At 43.0% G+C, this 18,551-nt stretch overlaps 1 protein-coding gene across 1 annotated transcript; it reads right to left on the bottom strand.

Annotated features, from left to right (window-relative positions):
- Window positions 1-5,082: 5,082 nt before the first annotated feature.
- On the bottom strand, window positions 5,083-9,085 carry LOC129711270 (protein fem-1 homolog C-like). Its single transcript, XM_055658793.1, has one exon. The coding sequence runs from the start codon at window positions 8,718-8,720 to the stop codon at window positions 6,585-6,587; it is 2,136 nt and encodes a 711-aa protein (XP_055514768.1). The 5' UTR covers window positions 8,721-9,085; the 3' UTR covers window positions 5,083-6,584.
- Window positions 9,086-18,551: the final 9,466 nt, after the last annotated feature.

Below are 18,551 nucleotides of genomic sequence, written 5' to 3'. Positions count from 1 at the left end.
TAGATTGCCATTATCCCTCAATCAATTCCAATAATTGCTCACTACCACGGCTAAATTAACTGGCCTGTAATTATTCAGTTCATCCTATTCAGCATTAGCGCCCCTCCAATCCTATGACACCACTCATGCTGTCAGGGAAGACAATAAATTGACGATCAGAGTCCTTGATATTTATCCATTTGCTTATTTGAACTGCCTGGGATATATTTCATCTCGTCCTGGCGATTTATCCACTTTCAAAGATCAAAAATCTCTTTCACTAAATTCATCCTATCCACTTTCATTCTTCCTCCTTAACTGCAACATTGGTCTTGTCTTCCTTTCCTGTGAAGACAGCTGCAAATTGTTCATCAAGAACTTTACCAATATCCTCTACCTTCACCCCAATGTCATAATCCCTTTTTTTTTAAAATATAGTAATCCTCTTGTTCGTTACATAATTAAAAACAGTATTTTTTAATGCCCTCTCTTTGCTTCCCAATTTGTTTTCACTTCTATGTTTTCTGTACTAAGTTAACAGCAGCATTCAATTAACTATTTATTTCCGAGTCATTCGTAACTGTCACTGCATGTCATGTTGTTACTAGTGGGCGGAGCACCAAGGCAAATTCCTTGTATGTGAATACTTGGCCAATAAACTTACTTACCGTCTGCAATTGGCTTATTTTTTGCCTCATCATACCCTCCCACACAAACCGTCATCGAGGGACATTTAGCAGTCTCTAGATAGACTTTTCCTTTATGGAAACATGTCTACCCCCAATCCTTGAATTCAAATCCCAAATGCCTCCCATTGTATTGGATAGAGATTTACCTTCAAGTCCCATTTCACTCCATTTATGTTAAAATCACGTCAAAACCATTATGTTCCCCAATTTAAAACCAATATTTTTTCCTCTGTCCTTTTCAATACTATGCTTATACTGTGCCCTCCATAATGTTTTGGGCAAAGATCCATCATTTATTTATTTGCCTCTGTACTCCACAATTTGAGATTTGTAATAGAAAATAAAAATCACATGTGGTTAAAGTGCACATTGTCAGATTTTATTAAAGGCAATTTTTAACATTTTGGTTTCACCATGTAGAAATTACAGCTGTGTTTATACATATAGTCCCCCCCCATTTCAGGGCACCATAATTTTGGGATACATGGCTTCACATGTGTTTGTAATTGTGCAGGTGTGTTTAATTGCCTCCTTAATACAGGTATAAGAGAGCTAGCTCTCAGCACCTAGTCTGTCCTCCAGTCTTTCCATCACCTTTGGAAACCTTTATTGCTGTCTATCAACACGAGGACCAAAGTTGTGCCAATGAAAATCAAAGAAGCCATTATGAGACTGAGAAACAAGAATAAAACTGTTAGATACATCAACCAAACCGCAGGCGTACCAAAATCAACTGTTTGGAACATCATTAAGAGAGCACTGGTGAGCTTACTAATCGCAAAGGGACTGGCAGGCCAAGGAAGACCTCCACAGCTGATTACAGGAGAATTCTCACCAATAAAGAAAAATCCCCAAACACCTATCCGACAGATCAGAAACACTCTTCAGTAGTCAGGTGCGGATTTGTCAATGACCATTGTCATGAAGAGAAATACAGGAGCTACACTGCAAGATGCAAAACACTGGTTAGCCGCAAAAATAGGGTGGTCAGGTTACAGTTTGCCAAGAAGTACTTAAAAGAGCAACCACAGTTCTGGAAAAAGGTCTTGTGAACAGATGAGACAAAGATTAATTTAGATCAGAGTGATGGCAAGAGCAAAGTATGGAGGAGAGAAGGAACTGCCCAAGATCCAAAGCATACCACCTCATCTGTGAAACACGGTGGTAGGGCTGTTATCACCTGGACATGTATGGCTGCTGAAGGTACTGGCTCACTTATCGTCATTGATGATTGCTGATGGTAGTAGCATAATGAATTCTGACGTGTGTAGACACATCCTATCTGCTCAAGTTCAAACAAATCATTGGCCGGCGATTCATTTCTCAGCAAGACAATGATCCCAAACATACTGCTAAAGCAACAAAGGAGTTAATCAAAGCTAAAAAAGGTCAATTCTTAAGTGGCCAAGTCAATCACCTGATCTGAACTCAATTGAGCATGCCTTTTATATGCTGAAGAGAAAACTGAAGGGGATTAGCCCCCAAAACAAGCATAAGCTCAAAATGGCTGCAATACAGGCCTGGCAGAGCATCACCAGAGAATCACCCAGCAACTGGTGATGTCCATGAACTTCAAACAGTCATTGCATTCAAAGGATATGCAACAAAATACTAAGCATGACTACTTTCATTTTCATGACATTGCTGTGTCCCAAACATTATGGTGGCCTGAAATGGACTGTGTATAAAACACTGCTGTAATTTCTACATGGTGAAACCAAAATGTATAAAAATAGCCTTTATTAAAATCTGACAACGTGCACTTCAACCACATGTGCTTTTTCTATTACAAATCTGAAATTGTGGAGTACAGAGGCAAATAAATGATGGGTCTTTGTCCCAAACATTATGGAGGGCACTGTACCAAACAAAATATAATCCCTACCACCGAAACAGTCTCTCCCATAAATTCATCCATCCAGATTCATTCCAATTCAAAACCCAATTCAGAATTGCCCGTTATTGGCACGTTTGCCTAAAACATTATCATTTAAATCCATGTACGAATGTTGCGCAAGATCAGAGTGATATCAATCCATGCTATAGGCCTGGATTAAGCAGTTGTCAGAATTCTCCATATTAATATGGATATGAGATAAGTAGTGTCCTACATGTGTACCCTCAACCAAGCCTGGGCTCTACTTATCATGTTGCTCTTGCTAGTGGATCACAATTTTACTCTGTGAACTATGAGAGCTGAGTGCAACAGCCAACTCACTTTGGATTAAACCATTGCAAATTTTGGGGTGGTGTTTGTGGTGCCACAGATACAATAGTGACATTTAAGAGATGTGGATATGCACATGGCTATGCAGGGAATAGAGAGATATTAATTTTGTGCAGGCAAATAATACTTTGTCTTGGTATCATGTTGGGTACAGACATTGTGGGCCAAAGGGCCTGTTCCTGTGCTGTAGATGCCTGGAGTCAGGACCTTTACAACTGGCACCAAAAGTAATGTTATAGAGAGCAGACACTTTGACAGCAGCATGTATGTCCTGATCAGAGCCAGAACAGGCAGGAATCAGCCAGTTCAAAGAATGAGGTGATGGATCCACTGTTTTGAGAAAAACCTTCAGAGGAATTTGGTCTTCACAGAAACAGCTGAGCTGGTGTTTCAGTAATTCTCCCTATGGAATTAGTGAACACCCTGTGACCCACCAACTCATTTTACATGGAAGCCAGTGCATTACTCATCAATACATCTTGGAAACTATGAATGATAAGGAGAACTTCAGTGATCTTGAGTAAAACTCGGGTCTTGATCCAAGAGGAAGCAAAAAAAAGATCCTGGTCACGCAAGGATGGGAAGATTCACAGCCGTCTGGTAAGGTGTGACCGGCAGGGAAGGTTAACTCCAATGCTCTTCTGGCAAAAAACTTGGTGCAAGATCTTGTTTAGCAAGGAACAAGAACAGAACTTTACAATAACACCTAGACCAGAACCAATCCGAGTGTGGATTGGTGTTAGGAAAGGCTACTTTATCGCCCATCACTTTGCTCAATTGTTCTTGCTAAAATGGTGCACCCTAACTTCAAGTTTCCTGCTGGAGCAGAGCCAATCTGCAAGACAAATGGGAAACTGTTTAATCTAGATCACATCCAATCCAGAATCATGATTATACCAAGCTCATTGTTTGAGGTGTAGTGTGCGGGTAACATTTTCTTATATGTACATTCTGGGGCTGAGTTTCAAGTCACCTTTGATTAATTTACTGAAAAAACATAGTGGTTGGATCTTATTCCTAAAAGCTGCAAAATAATGGTCCTCTACCACCTGCACCTGCCATTCAACATCACCTTCCAAAGTGAAGGTTCACATCAATGTGGAAAATGGGGAACACTTCAAAATCTCAGGATCCGTGTCACACTTGAATTGAATTGAATTGAATTTACTTTATTGTCATTTCAATTCACTTAAGGCAAACCTGGCCACCCTAATTACACTGAGCAGGCCACCTCGCTTGCATGATTATGGTCAACTTCTGAAACTCTTCCAAGCTCTCTCACAGCAAGAGATTACCAGGTGGACAGAGGAAACGATTCAGAGAAGCCCTCCCCTGGGATTCCTTGCCCTTGACGAATCAAAGTCATGAAGAGCATTTGGGTTGATGTTGAGAACATCAGGGCCACTCATTGGGAACACACCAAAAACAAATTCCAGATATTAGTCTTTTGCTCAAGTTAATGTTCAATTCATCTGACATTCTAAATATCTTTTTGCCTTAACTGCTAACTCAACAATGTAGAAGTCTATCCAATATTCGAACACAACTCAGAAGGGCCTCGACCCAAAACGGCAACCATTCCTTCTCTCCAGAGATGCTGCCTGTCCTGCTGAGTTACTCCAGGTTTTTGCATCTATCTTTATCATCAGGAGATGGTTACTAGGCTTTTGGATATGAAGGAAATTTTAATCATTCCACGTCTCAATCTTCTTTGACAAACTGTTAGAGAAACTGAAGGAATCAGGCTGCATATGTGGAGGGAGACAAACAGTTGGTGTTTCAAGTCAAGACCCCTCAACTGGCTAGTCTATAAGAAGAGTCCCGGCCCAAAATATTGAATGTCCATTTGCTCCACAAATGCTCCCTGGCGAGCCGAGTTCCACCATTAATTTGTTGCTTACTTGAAATTCCAGCAGCTGCAGTCTCAGATCCTCATACATTGTTCTTTTAAACTAATATTTCTTATTAACGTTTTTTTCTCCAAATCTCATAATAGACATGTGCTTTCTCTCTCGCATCTCAAACTAGAAGCAAAGTGGACTAATTTCCAACGCAATTTTCTTTTAGAATCTTAATTTTATCCAATTCTTTATCTCTGTCTTCCGTTCTTCCTATAAAGCGTACACTACATGTGGCAAACATCCCAAATTATTTATTTTAAGGTCTATTAAAGTGTTCTACATTGGTCTGTTTAAAACATACTGTTTTATTATAAGAGCCATCCAAGTCACACGTACAGCTCAGCAGCAATTTGCATTTAATATTCTTCAAACCAAACAATATAGTGTAAACTCTGAATGGGCAAAGAATGTGCTAAAATAAATATTCAAGAGCCAGATTTCCAAGTGTAGTTATGAACCGCTTTAAAAAAAAAAGCATTCTTACACAATATGAAAGCTAATAGGTCCACCGCTGGTTTGCAAGTTTTTTTTCCATTAAATAAAACCCTATTAAAACAAAACAGATCTATACATAGTGCCTTTTTAAACAGTCCTGATATTTGCAAAAGGGTTTCAAGTCTTTGCCTTTGCTCAACCCAATGTAGACCGTAGTTGTATTTTAACAGTATATTTTAAAACGTTCTGCTTATTCAGAGAACACTGAATTACAGCCTTGTGGCTCAGTGGTAATCTCAAATGACACATAAAAGCCAGTGTTAAGAATATTTTCCTTGGGAGATAAATGTGCAAGATTCAAAGGACATTTCTTATCCAAGAGGGTTAATCTTTTCAATTCATTTCTGTGATGTATGATTCTCCCTTCCAATACACCGTCTTTCTGATCTCCTAAGAACCCTTTCACTTCAATACCCCTTGTTAAAGATGAGGATGTTTTACAATTGTACTGCTCTCAGCATTTGCCATTATTAAATCTTGTACTCTTACATGGTCGAGCACTGAAATTGTATTATATCTATAACACGAGTTTCATGTAAAATCAGGACAGTAAATTGAGAAAGTAGGTTGGTTTGAATCTATAGGGATCTCTTTCCAATGCTCACAAGTACACTAATTATCGGCTGCATCCATGGTTTTGGCCTTCTTAAATAATTAGGTAAACAAGCCAATTGAATCTTTATCTTTGTTCCATTGAGCCTACGATGCAGTGGAGTATGGCATTTAAATTTAAAATGTAACTTCAGTCCTAACTGTATCCACCGACGAATATGGTTATACGTAAATCTTACAAAATATGTCTGAACATAATAATCATTGAAAATTATCACTTTGGAAGCTCTGATTTTCCAACAGTTTTGAAGTAATTTGGGGAAAATGCCAATGAAATGACAGCCAAACAGAAATTTGGAATAATGGCATTTCACTGTGAACAATGCAGCAAAGGGAACAGAACTAAGACAACTGCAGGAGGCACAAATTTAAAATAAAAGGTTATCTTTAAGTGTGCTTTGGCAGTCATACGCACAAGCTTGCCTTTCAACCCCAGCTCTAGCTCAACATTTAGTTTCTGCTATAATCCAGCATGAACAATGCTATGGATGAAAACAGAAAAATCTGCAAAATTAATTTTCTACCTTCAGTTTTAGCCCTGCAAGATATAAATAGCCCTTCAGTAGTCAGACCGATTTTAATCTCACTCCAGTCTCTGGTATATCTACACATCAATGCAAGTTGTTGAAGCTCCATGAGCAGCACCTTGTCATGCATCTAAATTCATTAACACAATTTGCTCTAGTGCAGCTGAATGAAAGCATCCAGTTCTTCTGGAATTAATCCTTTGTAAGTCACCTTATGTTTTTCAATAGCGCGCGCAGCAAGGCACTGGAGGGTAATGTGGTTAATGGGTTGAATCAAATTCTTAACCATCTTCTTTTCATCCAGCAAATCCCAAGCAGTTTTCTTGGAGGAATTAGTGGCATCAAAATGTGCACCAGCGTCAATTAGCATGTTCATAATATCAAGATTGTTGTTGACTGCAGCTATATGCAGGGGAGTGTTGTTCTCATAATCTCTCGAATCAACATCAGCACCACACTCTAGCAGAACTGAGGTCACTTGCAACGAAGGAAATTTGCAAACTGGATAGCGACCAACCGACGTTGTTTCTTTATCAACAGCTAGATGCAGTGGGGTAAACCCACCTTTTCCTCTCGGGTTCAACTTCAAGAGCCTATAAATGGTTCGCTTCTTGTAATGTTCCTGGTCAGGGCTACATTTTACCTTTTCCAACAAGGAGATCAAGTGCAAAATAATGGACAAAGCTTTGGTGAACTGGGCAACCTCCGGTGGGTTCTCTCGCTGATTCACCGCCCGCTCTACTTCACGAACGCTTTTGCACAGGATACACATAAGATCATTGAAAGATACCTTCATGGCCAAGGTACCTTTTGAACGATCTTGCAAGACAAATGAAAAGAGCTCAGCAAATGATAGCAAACTACTCGCAGTCATAGGGCTCAAGGGGTCTAAATTGTTCTGCTGCATATTCAGTGCATACTTCCACAAATTGATGCAGCGTTCAAAGTTGCCGGAATCAGCATAGACAGCACCTCGATAACGAATATAATAAGAAGTGTCAGGGTGCGATGGTCCAAGAATTCTCTCTCTGATCAACAAAGCCTGCATCCTCATTTCATCTGGGTCAGTTATCAGGGCTTCCAATTCCTCCGAAGTCATGACTTCCTTTGCATAATCATATGCCAGCACTAACTGCCCTACTTGTGGCTTCTTAACTATTTTAGCTTTATCGCAGTGTCTCATCACCATTGCTCTCTTCCAGAACTTCATAGCTCCAAGTAAATCCCTTTTCTTATCAATAAACGTGGCTCCCAGTAGCTCAAGCGCGTCAATTCGATCTTCCTTCTTAGTCTGCGCATTATGAATAAGAAACTCTACGATATTCATATGGCCTGTGACACTGGCTGCAAGCAAGGGGCTCATTCCATATCCGTCCTTTTCCATCTTAGCCCCGCACTTCAACAACATCCTCATGATATCCAGGCTTCCCGACTCTGCACAGTCGTGCAAAGCCGTGTTTCCCTTCACGCTCTTCCTATTCACGTCCGCCCCCTTCTCCAGCAGGTACTTGGCAATCTCCTTGTGGCCTTTGTAACACGAAATCATGAGGCAAGTGTGGCCGTGCCTGTTGGCCACTTCCATGTCCGCCTTGTGCTCGATCAGGTACTTGACGATCTCCAGGTGGCCGTCGAAACAGGCGGCCCGCAGCGGAGTGGAGTTGGTCAGAGTGGTGTTGTTGACGGACGCGCCGTGCTCCAGTAGGCTCCGCACCACCGTCAGGTGCCCGGCGGCCGAAGCCGCCCACAGCGGCGGGGCCCCTTCGATGGTCTCGCCGTCGAAGTTGACCGAGCCACCCAGTTCCACCTTGGCCTTGCAGTGCTCCATCAGGTAGTCCACCACCTGCAGGTGGCCATACCTGGAGGCGATGAGCAGCGGGGTGCCGCCATTGGTCTTCTCCAGCGTCACCGCCTCCAGTTCCTCGGCGCTGCGGTTGTTGAGTAACTTTTGCATAAGTTTCAACTTCCCGTCGCGAGCTGCGTTAAACACCGCCGTCATGATATCCATTTTCGGGCCGCTGCTGCCATTTAAACACCGGCCGGGCCAATAAACCACCAACCAGATCGGGAAGCCGCAGCCGGCCCTCCAACGTCGCCTTGGCCGGTTTTTTCCTCTTTCTCTTGAAAGCAAAATGGAGATCCTCCGGCTGAGGGAGGGCTCCAGCCGGGCTCGGCGCGCATGCGTCTCCGCGCCGCTGGGATAGTGTTCCGGCGGCCTTGCCACGTGACATATCAGACTACAAGGTCCAGAAGGCATTGCGCCTCGTCTAAACCAAACTTCCCGGAACATCATTTGATTGACAGCCACTCCAGCGAATCAGCTCGCCGACAAACGCATTTGGCCAACGGATGCAGAGAAGGGGCGGGTTCGGAAAGAGATGACCAGGTGCTTGAAGCCAAAGATCTTAGAGCCGAGCTCTGCCCAAAGATCTAAGCTTGAAGCTGAGTCATGCAACGAAAGCGACCTCTACTGGAGAGAACGAATAAGATGGCGGCCGGTGGGTTGAAGGTGCCCTGTTCCAAGTGCCACAGGGGATGTTATACAACCTGATACGCCTGTTACCTTGCATAGAGAAAACAATCTCTCTAACACTAATGAAACGAAGGAGCAGTTAGTTTGTAACGTTAAGGTAATAAAATAATAAGGAAATAAAAAAGTACATAAAATTAAAAAAAACATTTTTTTGATCATTTGCACCTTTTCCAAGCCTAGTTTGCGGAAATCAGAATTTATGCTAATTATTCCCTAAGTTTTATAGGACGTTTTGCAAGATAGGAAAGTTGTTTACATTAATGAAAATATGTTCAGGTAAAAATCAGTTAATTCAAAAGAACACCAATATTCAAAACATGATTCTATAAAAGTACGAGAACTAAGTGGGACCCGTTGGGTCCCAGTCACGCGGGAAGGCTGGTTCCCCCCAACGCAACCCATTACCCAACGCAATATTCCACCACTCACCTGTTCCCAATAGGGTGATTTCACAAAAGGTCACTGGAGCGTAGATCCGCACCCACGTGACCGAAAATCTCAAGTGGAGGACATGCTAGACATCCGGTACATGTTAGTGGATGGGAAAACACGCACTTTCCCACCCGTTAAAAACATAGAAAACGGCCAGGTTTTGATCTGCAATTTATTGTGCCAGTCGGGGTGACCGTGAGGCACAGCTACCTAGATTTACAGTTAAAAAAAAGATAGAAACTAAGGTAAATTAAAGAGGGAGCTGAAGGTGCCAATCCAGCGGAAGTGAACAGTGGACATTTGCCGTGGAGATTTAAAGGTCCAAAATATCGGGAATTATTGCGTTTGCTCGCTGAATTTCATCAAAAGTAAGGCATTATTGACTTGCGTTTGATGAAATTCAGCGAGCAAACGCGATATGTCCTCCACTTGAGATTTTCGGTCACGTGGGTGCGGATCTACGCTCCAGTGACCTTTCGTGAAATCACCCTATACAACCCGTTTCCCCCAAAGCAATATTCCACTACTCAGGAGAGGGGTTGTGGGGAAGGGGGTGGTGTGGGGATGGGGGCATGTGGGAAGGGGAGGATCGCAGGAGACGCAGCCCGCACTCTGCTCACCCCACACCTTCAGCTTTCGGCCTCACACAGTAGCTCCCGGTTCAACTCCAGCTTCACTCAGAGGCTTCCGGTTCAACTCAGTAGCTCCCAGCTCGTCGTGCTGTTCACTGCAGAAGCAGCCCGCACGCTACTCTCTGCCCGCAAGCTGCTCACTCTCCGCACGATGCTCAACACACTCCGCTGCTTCAGCTTTTTATTCTCCTTGCCGCGATGATTGACACCGGGTGCCGGAAGGGACGGCTTTTACGATTTTTAAACCTTCATAACTTTTGTATACTATTTCACCGATCGGAACAAAATTTATTTGATGCAGCACAGGAGAATGGTGAATAAGGTGCTTTTTGTGAACACAAACTTTTTTAAAAAGGCGAGGCAAACAATTGGGCTGCAGCCACACCCGACAACCAAAATTCATTTTGTGAACACAAACTTTTTTAAAAAGGCGTGGCAAACAATTGGATTGCAGCCACACCTGACAACCAAAATTCATTTTGTGAACGCAAACTTTTTTTTAAAAGGCGAGGCAAACAATTGCGCTGCAGCCACTTTACAGCCGCATCGACAGGACTCACCGTGGAGTAGACGTGCTTTCAGTTTTATTCGCAGCTCAGAGAGCCATGACCCTCTCGCTTCCTGGGTCTGGCAGAGACTGACTGAGGCACGACACTTCCGGGTTTTATAGTCCCTCCCCCTGCTGCCAGCGGGGGCAGCAGAGAGAATGGGGAATTTAAAAAAAACATTAATATATCTCTGATTTTTCATCGATGGGAAAAATCCTCTGGTCCAGGTCTCTGATCGATGGGAAAAATCCTCGGGTCCAGGAAGGAAATCACACCACAGTGGGCCAAAAGCAGTCAAGATCAGACTTTTAGTAATATAGATAGATACAGCACAGAAGCAGGCTCTTCGGCACAACTTGTCCATGCTGACCACGTTGGCATACTGGGCTGTTCACATTTGACTCATAGCCAACTTAAATACAATACAATTTATTGCCATTTGAGCCTCATACACACAATTTAATTCACACAAACATCCATCACAGTGAACCCACTGTGATGGAAGGCAAAGTCTTTTCTCTCCCGTTCTCCATTTCTCTCTCGATGTCCAAGCCCCAGGCGGATGGTGATAAGTCCCACGGCCATTTTAGGCTGTGCCGGGCGATTTACGGCCCCGCTCCCGGTCTAAAAGTCACAGTGTTGGAGCCCCAGCAGGCGCTGGAATGTCCCACGGCCATGAAGCCGTGCCAGGCGATGTACGCCCCGCTCCGGGTCGTTCCAACCCCGCGACACGGGCTGAAGAAGTCGCGTTGCGGGAGCTCCGGGAAGCGGTCTCTCCACCCGGACCCGCAAGCTACCAATGTCCTGGTCCATCGGACCTGCGGCTGAGTTGCTGGAGCCTCTGAGCCCCAGGAGTCGAGTCGCAGCAGCGAGTCACCACTGCTCCCCATGCTCCGTGGCCGGCCAGCCCCACAATGGTGAGTAGTCCGCAGCTCCGCAGTCTCCCGAGCCCCCGGGTCGTTCAGGTTGGAGGCCGCTCCACGGTGCTAGACCCCAATGACAACGGAGACCCGACAGGGAATAGGTCAGGTCTCCCAGACAGGGAAAGGCTTAAAACTGTTTCCCCCTCCCGCCCCCCACATATACACATTTAAAACCAGTATTAAAAAAACACCAACACTACATATAACTAGACAAAAATAAAAAAAAGACAGACAGGCTGTAGGGGCCGCTGCAACGGGTGAGTCGCGCCGCTTCAAGCAAAGAAACCCCTCGTATATCTATGTATGTATGTATCACACCAAATCCTGGCATCACATCACTCCAGTCCTCAAACAACTTCACTGGCTTCCCATCTCCCACCGGATCACCTACAAAATCCTGATCCTCACCTACAAAGCCCTCCACCATCTGCCCCCCCCATATCTCACTGATCTCCTCTCCCCCTACCAACCCTCACGGTCCCTCAGATCCACATCAGCTGGTCTCCTCTCCACCCACAAGTCCAACCTCCGCAGTTTTGGGGACAGAGCCTTCTCCAGGGCAGCTCCCAGGCTCTGGAACTCCCTCCTCTAACTGATCCGCAATTCCGTGTCCCTCACCATCTTCCAGTCCCGCCTCAAGACCCATCTCTTCACCTCTGCCTATCCTTAGCCCCATGTGCCGTCCCTTTTCATCTGTGCATTAATTGCCTCATACTGTGTTTTGTATTGAATTCTGTATTTACTTTGTGTACTAGTCATGTCTCTACTATTTATTTCATTCCCCTTACATGTTTTTCCTCTACCTGCTAAATTTTTGTAAGGTGTCCTTGAGACTCTTGAAAGGCGCCCATAAATAAAATGTATTATTATAATTATTATATGAGGTGCATTCAGAATGTATTTAGACCCCTTCATTTTTCCCACATTTTGTTATGTTACAGCCTTATTCTAAAATTGCTTCAATTCTTTTTTTAAAATTATCAATCTACACACAATACCCCATAATAAAAAATCAAAAATAGGTGTTTAGATATTTTTGCAACGTAATTAAAAAGAAATAACTGAAATATCACATTAACATTAGTATTCAGACCCTTTGCTATGACACTCAAAATTGAGCTTAGGTGCATCCTGTGTCCATTGTTAACCCTTGAGATGTTTCTACAGCTTGATTGGAGTCCACCAGTGGTAAATTAAATTGATTGAACTCTTTGATTTCAATTACATTTGATTACAGAGTGATTTAGGCCATTTGGAAAAATGGGCTGAAACATGGCAGATGGAGTTTAATGCTGATAAATGTGAGGTGCTACACCTTGGCAGGACAAATCAAAATAGGACGTACATGGTAAATGGTAGGGAATTAAAGAATACAGTTGAACAGAGGGATCTGGTTATAACCGTGCCTAGTTCCTTGAAGGTGGAATCTCATATAGATAGGGTGGTAAAGAAAGCTTTTGGCATGCTAGCCTTTATAAATCAGAGCATTGAGTATAGAAGCTGGGATGTAATGTTAAAATTGTACAAGGCATTGGTGAGACCAAATCTGGAGTATGGTGTACAATTTTGGTCACCCAATTATAGGAAGGATGTCAATAAAATAGAGAGAGTACAGAGGAGATTTACTAGAATGTTGCCTGGGTTTCAACAACTAAGTTACAGAGATAGGTTGAATAAGTTGGGTCTTTATTCTCTGGAGCGCAGAAGGTTAAGGGGGGACTTGATAGAGGTCTTTAAAATGATGAGAGGGATAGACAGAGTTGATGTGGACAAGCTTTTCCCTTTGAGAATAGGGAAGATTCAAACAAGAGGACATGACTTCAGAATTAAGGGACAGATGTTTAGGGGTAATATGAGGGGGAACTTCTTTACTCACAGAGTGGTAGCGGTGTGGAATGAGCTTCCAGTGGAAGTGGTTGAGGCAGGTTCATTGGTATCATTTAAAAATAAATTGGATAGGCATATGAGAAGGGAATGGAGGGTTATGGCATGAGTGCAGGCAGGTGGGACTAAGGGGAAAAAAAAGTTGTTCGGCACGGACTTGTAGGGCCAAGATGGCCTGTTTCCGTGCTGTAATTGTTATATGGTTATATGATTCATGCCAAAGAGTTCAATCTTGGTTTCATCAAACCAGAGAATCTTGTTTCTCATGGTCTGAGAGTCCTTTAGACCCCTTCAAGCAAACTTCAAGTGGGCTGTCATGTACCTTTTACTGAGGAGTGGCTTCCGTCTGGCCACTCTACCATAAAGGCCTGATTGGTGGAGTGCTGCAGATATAGTTGTCCTTCTGGAAGGTTCTCTCATCTCCACAAAGAAACTCTGGAACTCTTACAGAGTGACCATCGGGTTCTTGGTCACCTCCCTAACCAAGGCCCTTCTTCCCCGATTGCTCAGTTTGGCCGGACAGCCAGAGTCCTGGTGGTTCCAAAGTTCTTCCATTTAAGAATGACTGAGGCCACTTGCTCTTCGGGACCTTGAATGCTGCAGAAATTGTTTTATCCTTCCCTAGATCTGTGTCTCGACACAATCCTGTCTTTGGAGGTCTACAAACAATTCCTTTGTCATTATGGCTTGGTTTTGGCTCTGACATGCACTGTCAAAATTGTGGGACCTTATATAGACAGGTGTGTGCCTATCCAGATCATGTACAATCAATTTAATTTACCACTGGTGGACTCCAATCAAGTTGCAGAAATGTACAAGTTGTATCCATTGTAGAAAGGATAATCAATAGAACAGGATGCACCTAAGCTTAATTTTGAGTGTCATAGCAAAGTGTCTGAATACTTATGTAAATGTGATATTTCAGTTATTTCTTTTTAATTACTTTGCAAAAATTTCTAAACACCTATTTTTGCTTTTTTTTATTATGGGGTATTGTGTGTAGATTGATGATAAAAAAAATATTTAAAAGGCTGTAACATAGCAAAATGTGGAATAAGTGAAGGAGTCTGAATACATTCTTAATGCACTGTATCTGTCCATTTATCTTTGAAAGTCAAAATTGAATCTGCTTCTTTAGCTTCGTCTGGCAGCTTATTCCAGATATAGACTTAACATCTGAGTGAACAAGTTGCCTTTGAGGACCTCTTAAATCACTCCCCTCTTGTCTATGCCCTGGACTTTTAGAATCCCCTATGCTGGGAAAAAGACTGTGAGTGTTTACTTTGCCTATGCCCTTCATAATCTGTATACCTCCCATTCATACCAGTCTGTCCATGCAATCCCAATAACTCAAGCATGCAAATCAAGGTAACACCACAGTGAATATCTTCATCACCTTTTCCAACTTGATGATACCCTTCATATAGTTGGGTGACCAGACCTGCAGGCAGTACTTCTTGTGTAGTCTCACCAATGACTTGTACAGCTGCATCATGATGTCTCAACATCTGTACTCAATACCCTTGCCAATCAAGGCAAGCGTGGCAAATACCTCTTCACCACACTATCCATCTGACTCGCCACTTTCAGGCAACCATACGTATGCACCTGTATGCCCGGATCTCTCTCTTCTGCCTTGATTTGACATATCAAAGTACATGTCACCCATGTCAGAGTTAAATTCATTTTCCCACTTTCCCAATTGATTCAAATCCTAGATAGACACAAAATGCTGGAGTAACTCAGCGGGACAGGCAGCATCTTTGGAGAGAAGGAATGGGTGATGTTTTGGGTCGAGGCCCTTCTTCAGACTGATGTCAGGGAAGTGGGCGATAGAGATAAAATGCAGTTGGAGATAGTAAGACTGATCGGAGTGCTGGGAAGGGGGAGGGGATGGAGAGAGAGGGAAATCAAGGGCTATTTGAAGTTAGAGAAATCAATGTTCATACTGCTGGGATGAAAGCTACCCAAGCGAAATGTGAGGTTCTATTCCTTCAATTTGCGCTGAGCCTAACTGACAATGTAGGAGGCCGAGGATAGAAATGTCAGTGTGGGAATGGGAGGGGGAGTTAAAGTGTTGAGCAGCCGGGAGATTTAGGCAGACTGAGCGGAGGTGTTCAGTGAAACGATCTCCGAGCCTGCTCTTGGTCTTGCCAATATACAGATCCACAACTGGAACAGTGCATACAGTAGATGAGATATCAGTCTGAAGAAGGGTTTTGGCCCGAAATGTCGCCTATTTCCTTCGCTGCGTAGATGCTGCTGCACCCGCTGAGTTTCTCCAGCATTTTTGTGTACATACAGTAGATGAGGTTGGAGGAGGTGCAAGTGAAACTCTTCCTCACCTGAAAAGACTGTCGGGGTCCTTGGAAAGTCTAGAAGGGAGGTATAGGGACATGTGTTGCATCTCCTGTGGTTGCAGGGGAAAGTACCTGGGAGGGGTGGTTTGGGTGGGAAGGGACGAGTTAACTAGGGAATTGTGGAGGGAACGGTCTCTGCGGAAAGCAGAAAGGGGTGGAGATGCGAAGATATGGCTAGTAGTGGGATCCCGTTGGAGGTGGCAAAAATGTTGGAGGATTATGTGCTGGGCCGAAAATGTCGGAGGATTATGTGCTGTTGGTGACCTAGATCCTGCTGGATACTTAAATATCCCTCCTTTCTGTCCTGCAGTAGGACCACAATATAATTCAGGCATGGTACAGAAGTGCCAGACTGTGACGTTCTACAAGAGAGTCTAACCATTTGCCTTTGACAATCAATGACAAGAATGTGATTGAACTTTACATATTATTTGGGCTTTCCTGGCTGTTTATTAGTGACTATGTCTGTGTTAATAACTAGACATGGTGAGGCCATTTGTTTGGTAGTGGGAACAATTATTTAGCAGGCTCCTAATGCCAATTGTCTTTTTTTTGTCTGGGTGTACAATATATTTTGCCTCTGCTCTCTCGATGTTAAGGTGTGACATCCCCCTGTATTGTTTCTCTTGCTTCTGCTGCCGTTTAGGACCAGGTATGTGCCACTGACTATCAAGAAGTTATTTGCATGGTTAACAACTATCCCAATATGCAGTGAGTGAAAACCCTTTTACTTTCCAATCTCTGGAACTCTCTGCCACAGAGGGTAGTTGAGGCCAGTTCATTGGCTATATTTAAGAGATGTGGCCCTTGTGGCTAAGGGGATCAGAGGGTATGGAGAGAAGGCAGGTACGGGATACTGAGTTGGATGATCAGCCATGATCATATTGAATGGCGGTGCAGGCTCGAAGGGCTGAATGGCCTACTCCTGCACCTAATTTCTATGTTTCTATGTTTGATGAGAAGGTTCTGGTTTTCAGTTACCTGAAACTGAGAACCTGGAAACTTCAATACCTGAGAGTAAAATGAAAATGTCTTTGCAAGTAGAGAGAGTATGTCTTCTCTGATGTTGTTGTGAGCAGCCAATTAAATGTTACATTGTGGATCAATTGAAAGCTGTGTGTCTCTGGTCTCCACGCTGAGTGAAGATCACTGTATTAGGATCCTGGCTTTAGACCATCACCCCATTCAATGAACAGCTCAATGCTCAAAAACAAATACTCCTGATAATGTTGTGATGCCACAGTGGCGCAGCTACTGCACCACAACAGTATTCTGACCTTGTGTGCTGTGTGTGGAGTTTCCTCTTGTGCATCACTCATTAATGGTATGTAAATTGCCCTGATGTGTGAGTGGTAGGATTGTGGGGTGGGGTGGGGTGTGGGGGGGGCGGAGAGAGGAGAGGAGGAAAAGGAGTTGGAGAATGTGAGGTCGATTAAAGACATGGGATTAATTAGGGAATAGTGTAAAGGAGTGATGGATGATCCGATGGGCTGTTTCTGTGCTGTATGACTCCATGGCTCTGTGTTTGTGCAGTCTGCAAACAGCACAAAGCTTCCCAGTCAGGATCCCCAACCTTTTTAAGTATCTAAAAAACAAGACTGTAATGTGATATGTTTCCAGTTGCAGAGAGACCAGTCCATTTAGATCATTATGTGATCTCCCATCTATTTCAGTAAAGATGGAATTGCTGATGACATCATGTGTTCACCTGACAGTTGGAGTAGTTAGACGTTTACGTGGATTGTGGCCAGATGTGTCTGGTCCAATCTTGCAAATGGCATATTTTTGCCTGAAAATGATTGCTAGCACAATTTACTCTGGGTAATTTTTTTTTGTGGTGTTTAATTGTGCTTAAAAGCAAGTGCTTTGCAATCCAATTCCTTGGAGATTAGTTCAACCAAAGTTAAAACAAAGTATAACAATGCACTTATTGTTAATGTTTAGTATAATATTAAGACTAGTATCCCAAAAGTCACATAGCTGCAAATTATGTGTTGTGGCAGACAGAGGCAGGAGAGTGGAGTGAGGGTTATTGTGACTTCCTTTCTTCTGGGTGGGTCATCCAAGTCCCAATGGATTAGATCCACTCAGAATGGTAGTTAGTGTCATGGGTGAGGGCATTAACTTCTCACTTTAATGTGTGCCACAATGTGGCAGCTCAACTCATCGTAAGATGTAGCATTACACAGAACAAATAAATAAATGGTCTATCAAGATATGTCAGGTTGAAAAGGCACAATAATACTAACAAATTCTGATAAAATAGGTATAAAATTTATTGTTCATTTTATTCCAATGAAAATCAGGATGTGTTCTGGAAGTATTTCACGATGGGTGATCAGATCAGTCTAGAAATTGCTGATTGTAATATTAATTATATTATTATTATTCTAACATACCTTTGTCCATACTTTTTATTGAAGTGTCGGCCTGAAAAATTTGAATGCATTATTAGCCGTACTGAAATAATAATTTGGGAATATATCTGGCAACATTTAGATGGATGGATGTAGAATGGAACTTTCAAAATCAATGGAAATCAATAGCTTTTGGAAGGAAATTGGGAATCATTTAATGAAATAATTAGTTTGTTTTTAACCCTTGTGGGAGAGAAAATCCTAAATTGGCTGGTCTCTGTTTCCTTACCCCACTTCGGAGTCAGAGGAAATGACTCTTAAATTCTGAAGACGGATGGCGCAAGTGGGATTATTGCAGAGATCAACAAAAGTCGGTATGGATGAGGTGGGCCAAAGAGCATAAACACCTTTTCACACCCTGAAGAGCATAAGCACTTTTTCTCGTCCTGATGTTC

This window comes from Leucoraja erinacea, chromosome 29 (genome assembly GCF_028641065.1).
Source record: "Leucoraja erinacea ecotype New England chromosome 29, Leri_hhj_1, whole genome shotgun sequence".
NCBI classification, from domain to species: domain Eukaryota; kingdom Metazoa; phylum Chordata; class Chondrichthyes; order Rajiformes; family Rajidae; genus Leucoraja; species Leucoraja erinaceus.
This window is presented reverse-complemented; position numbering and strand designations above follow the sequence as displayed.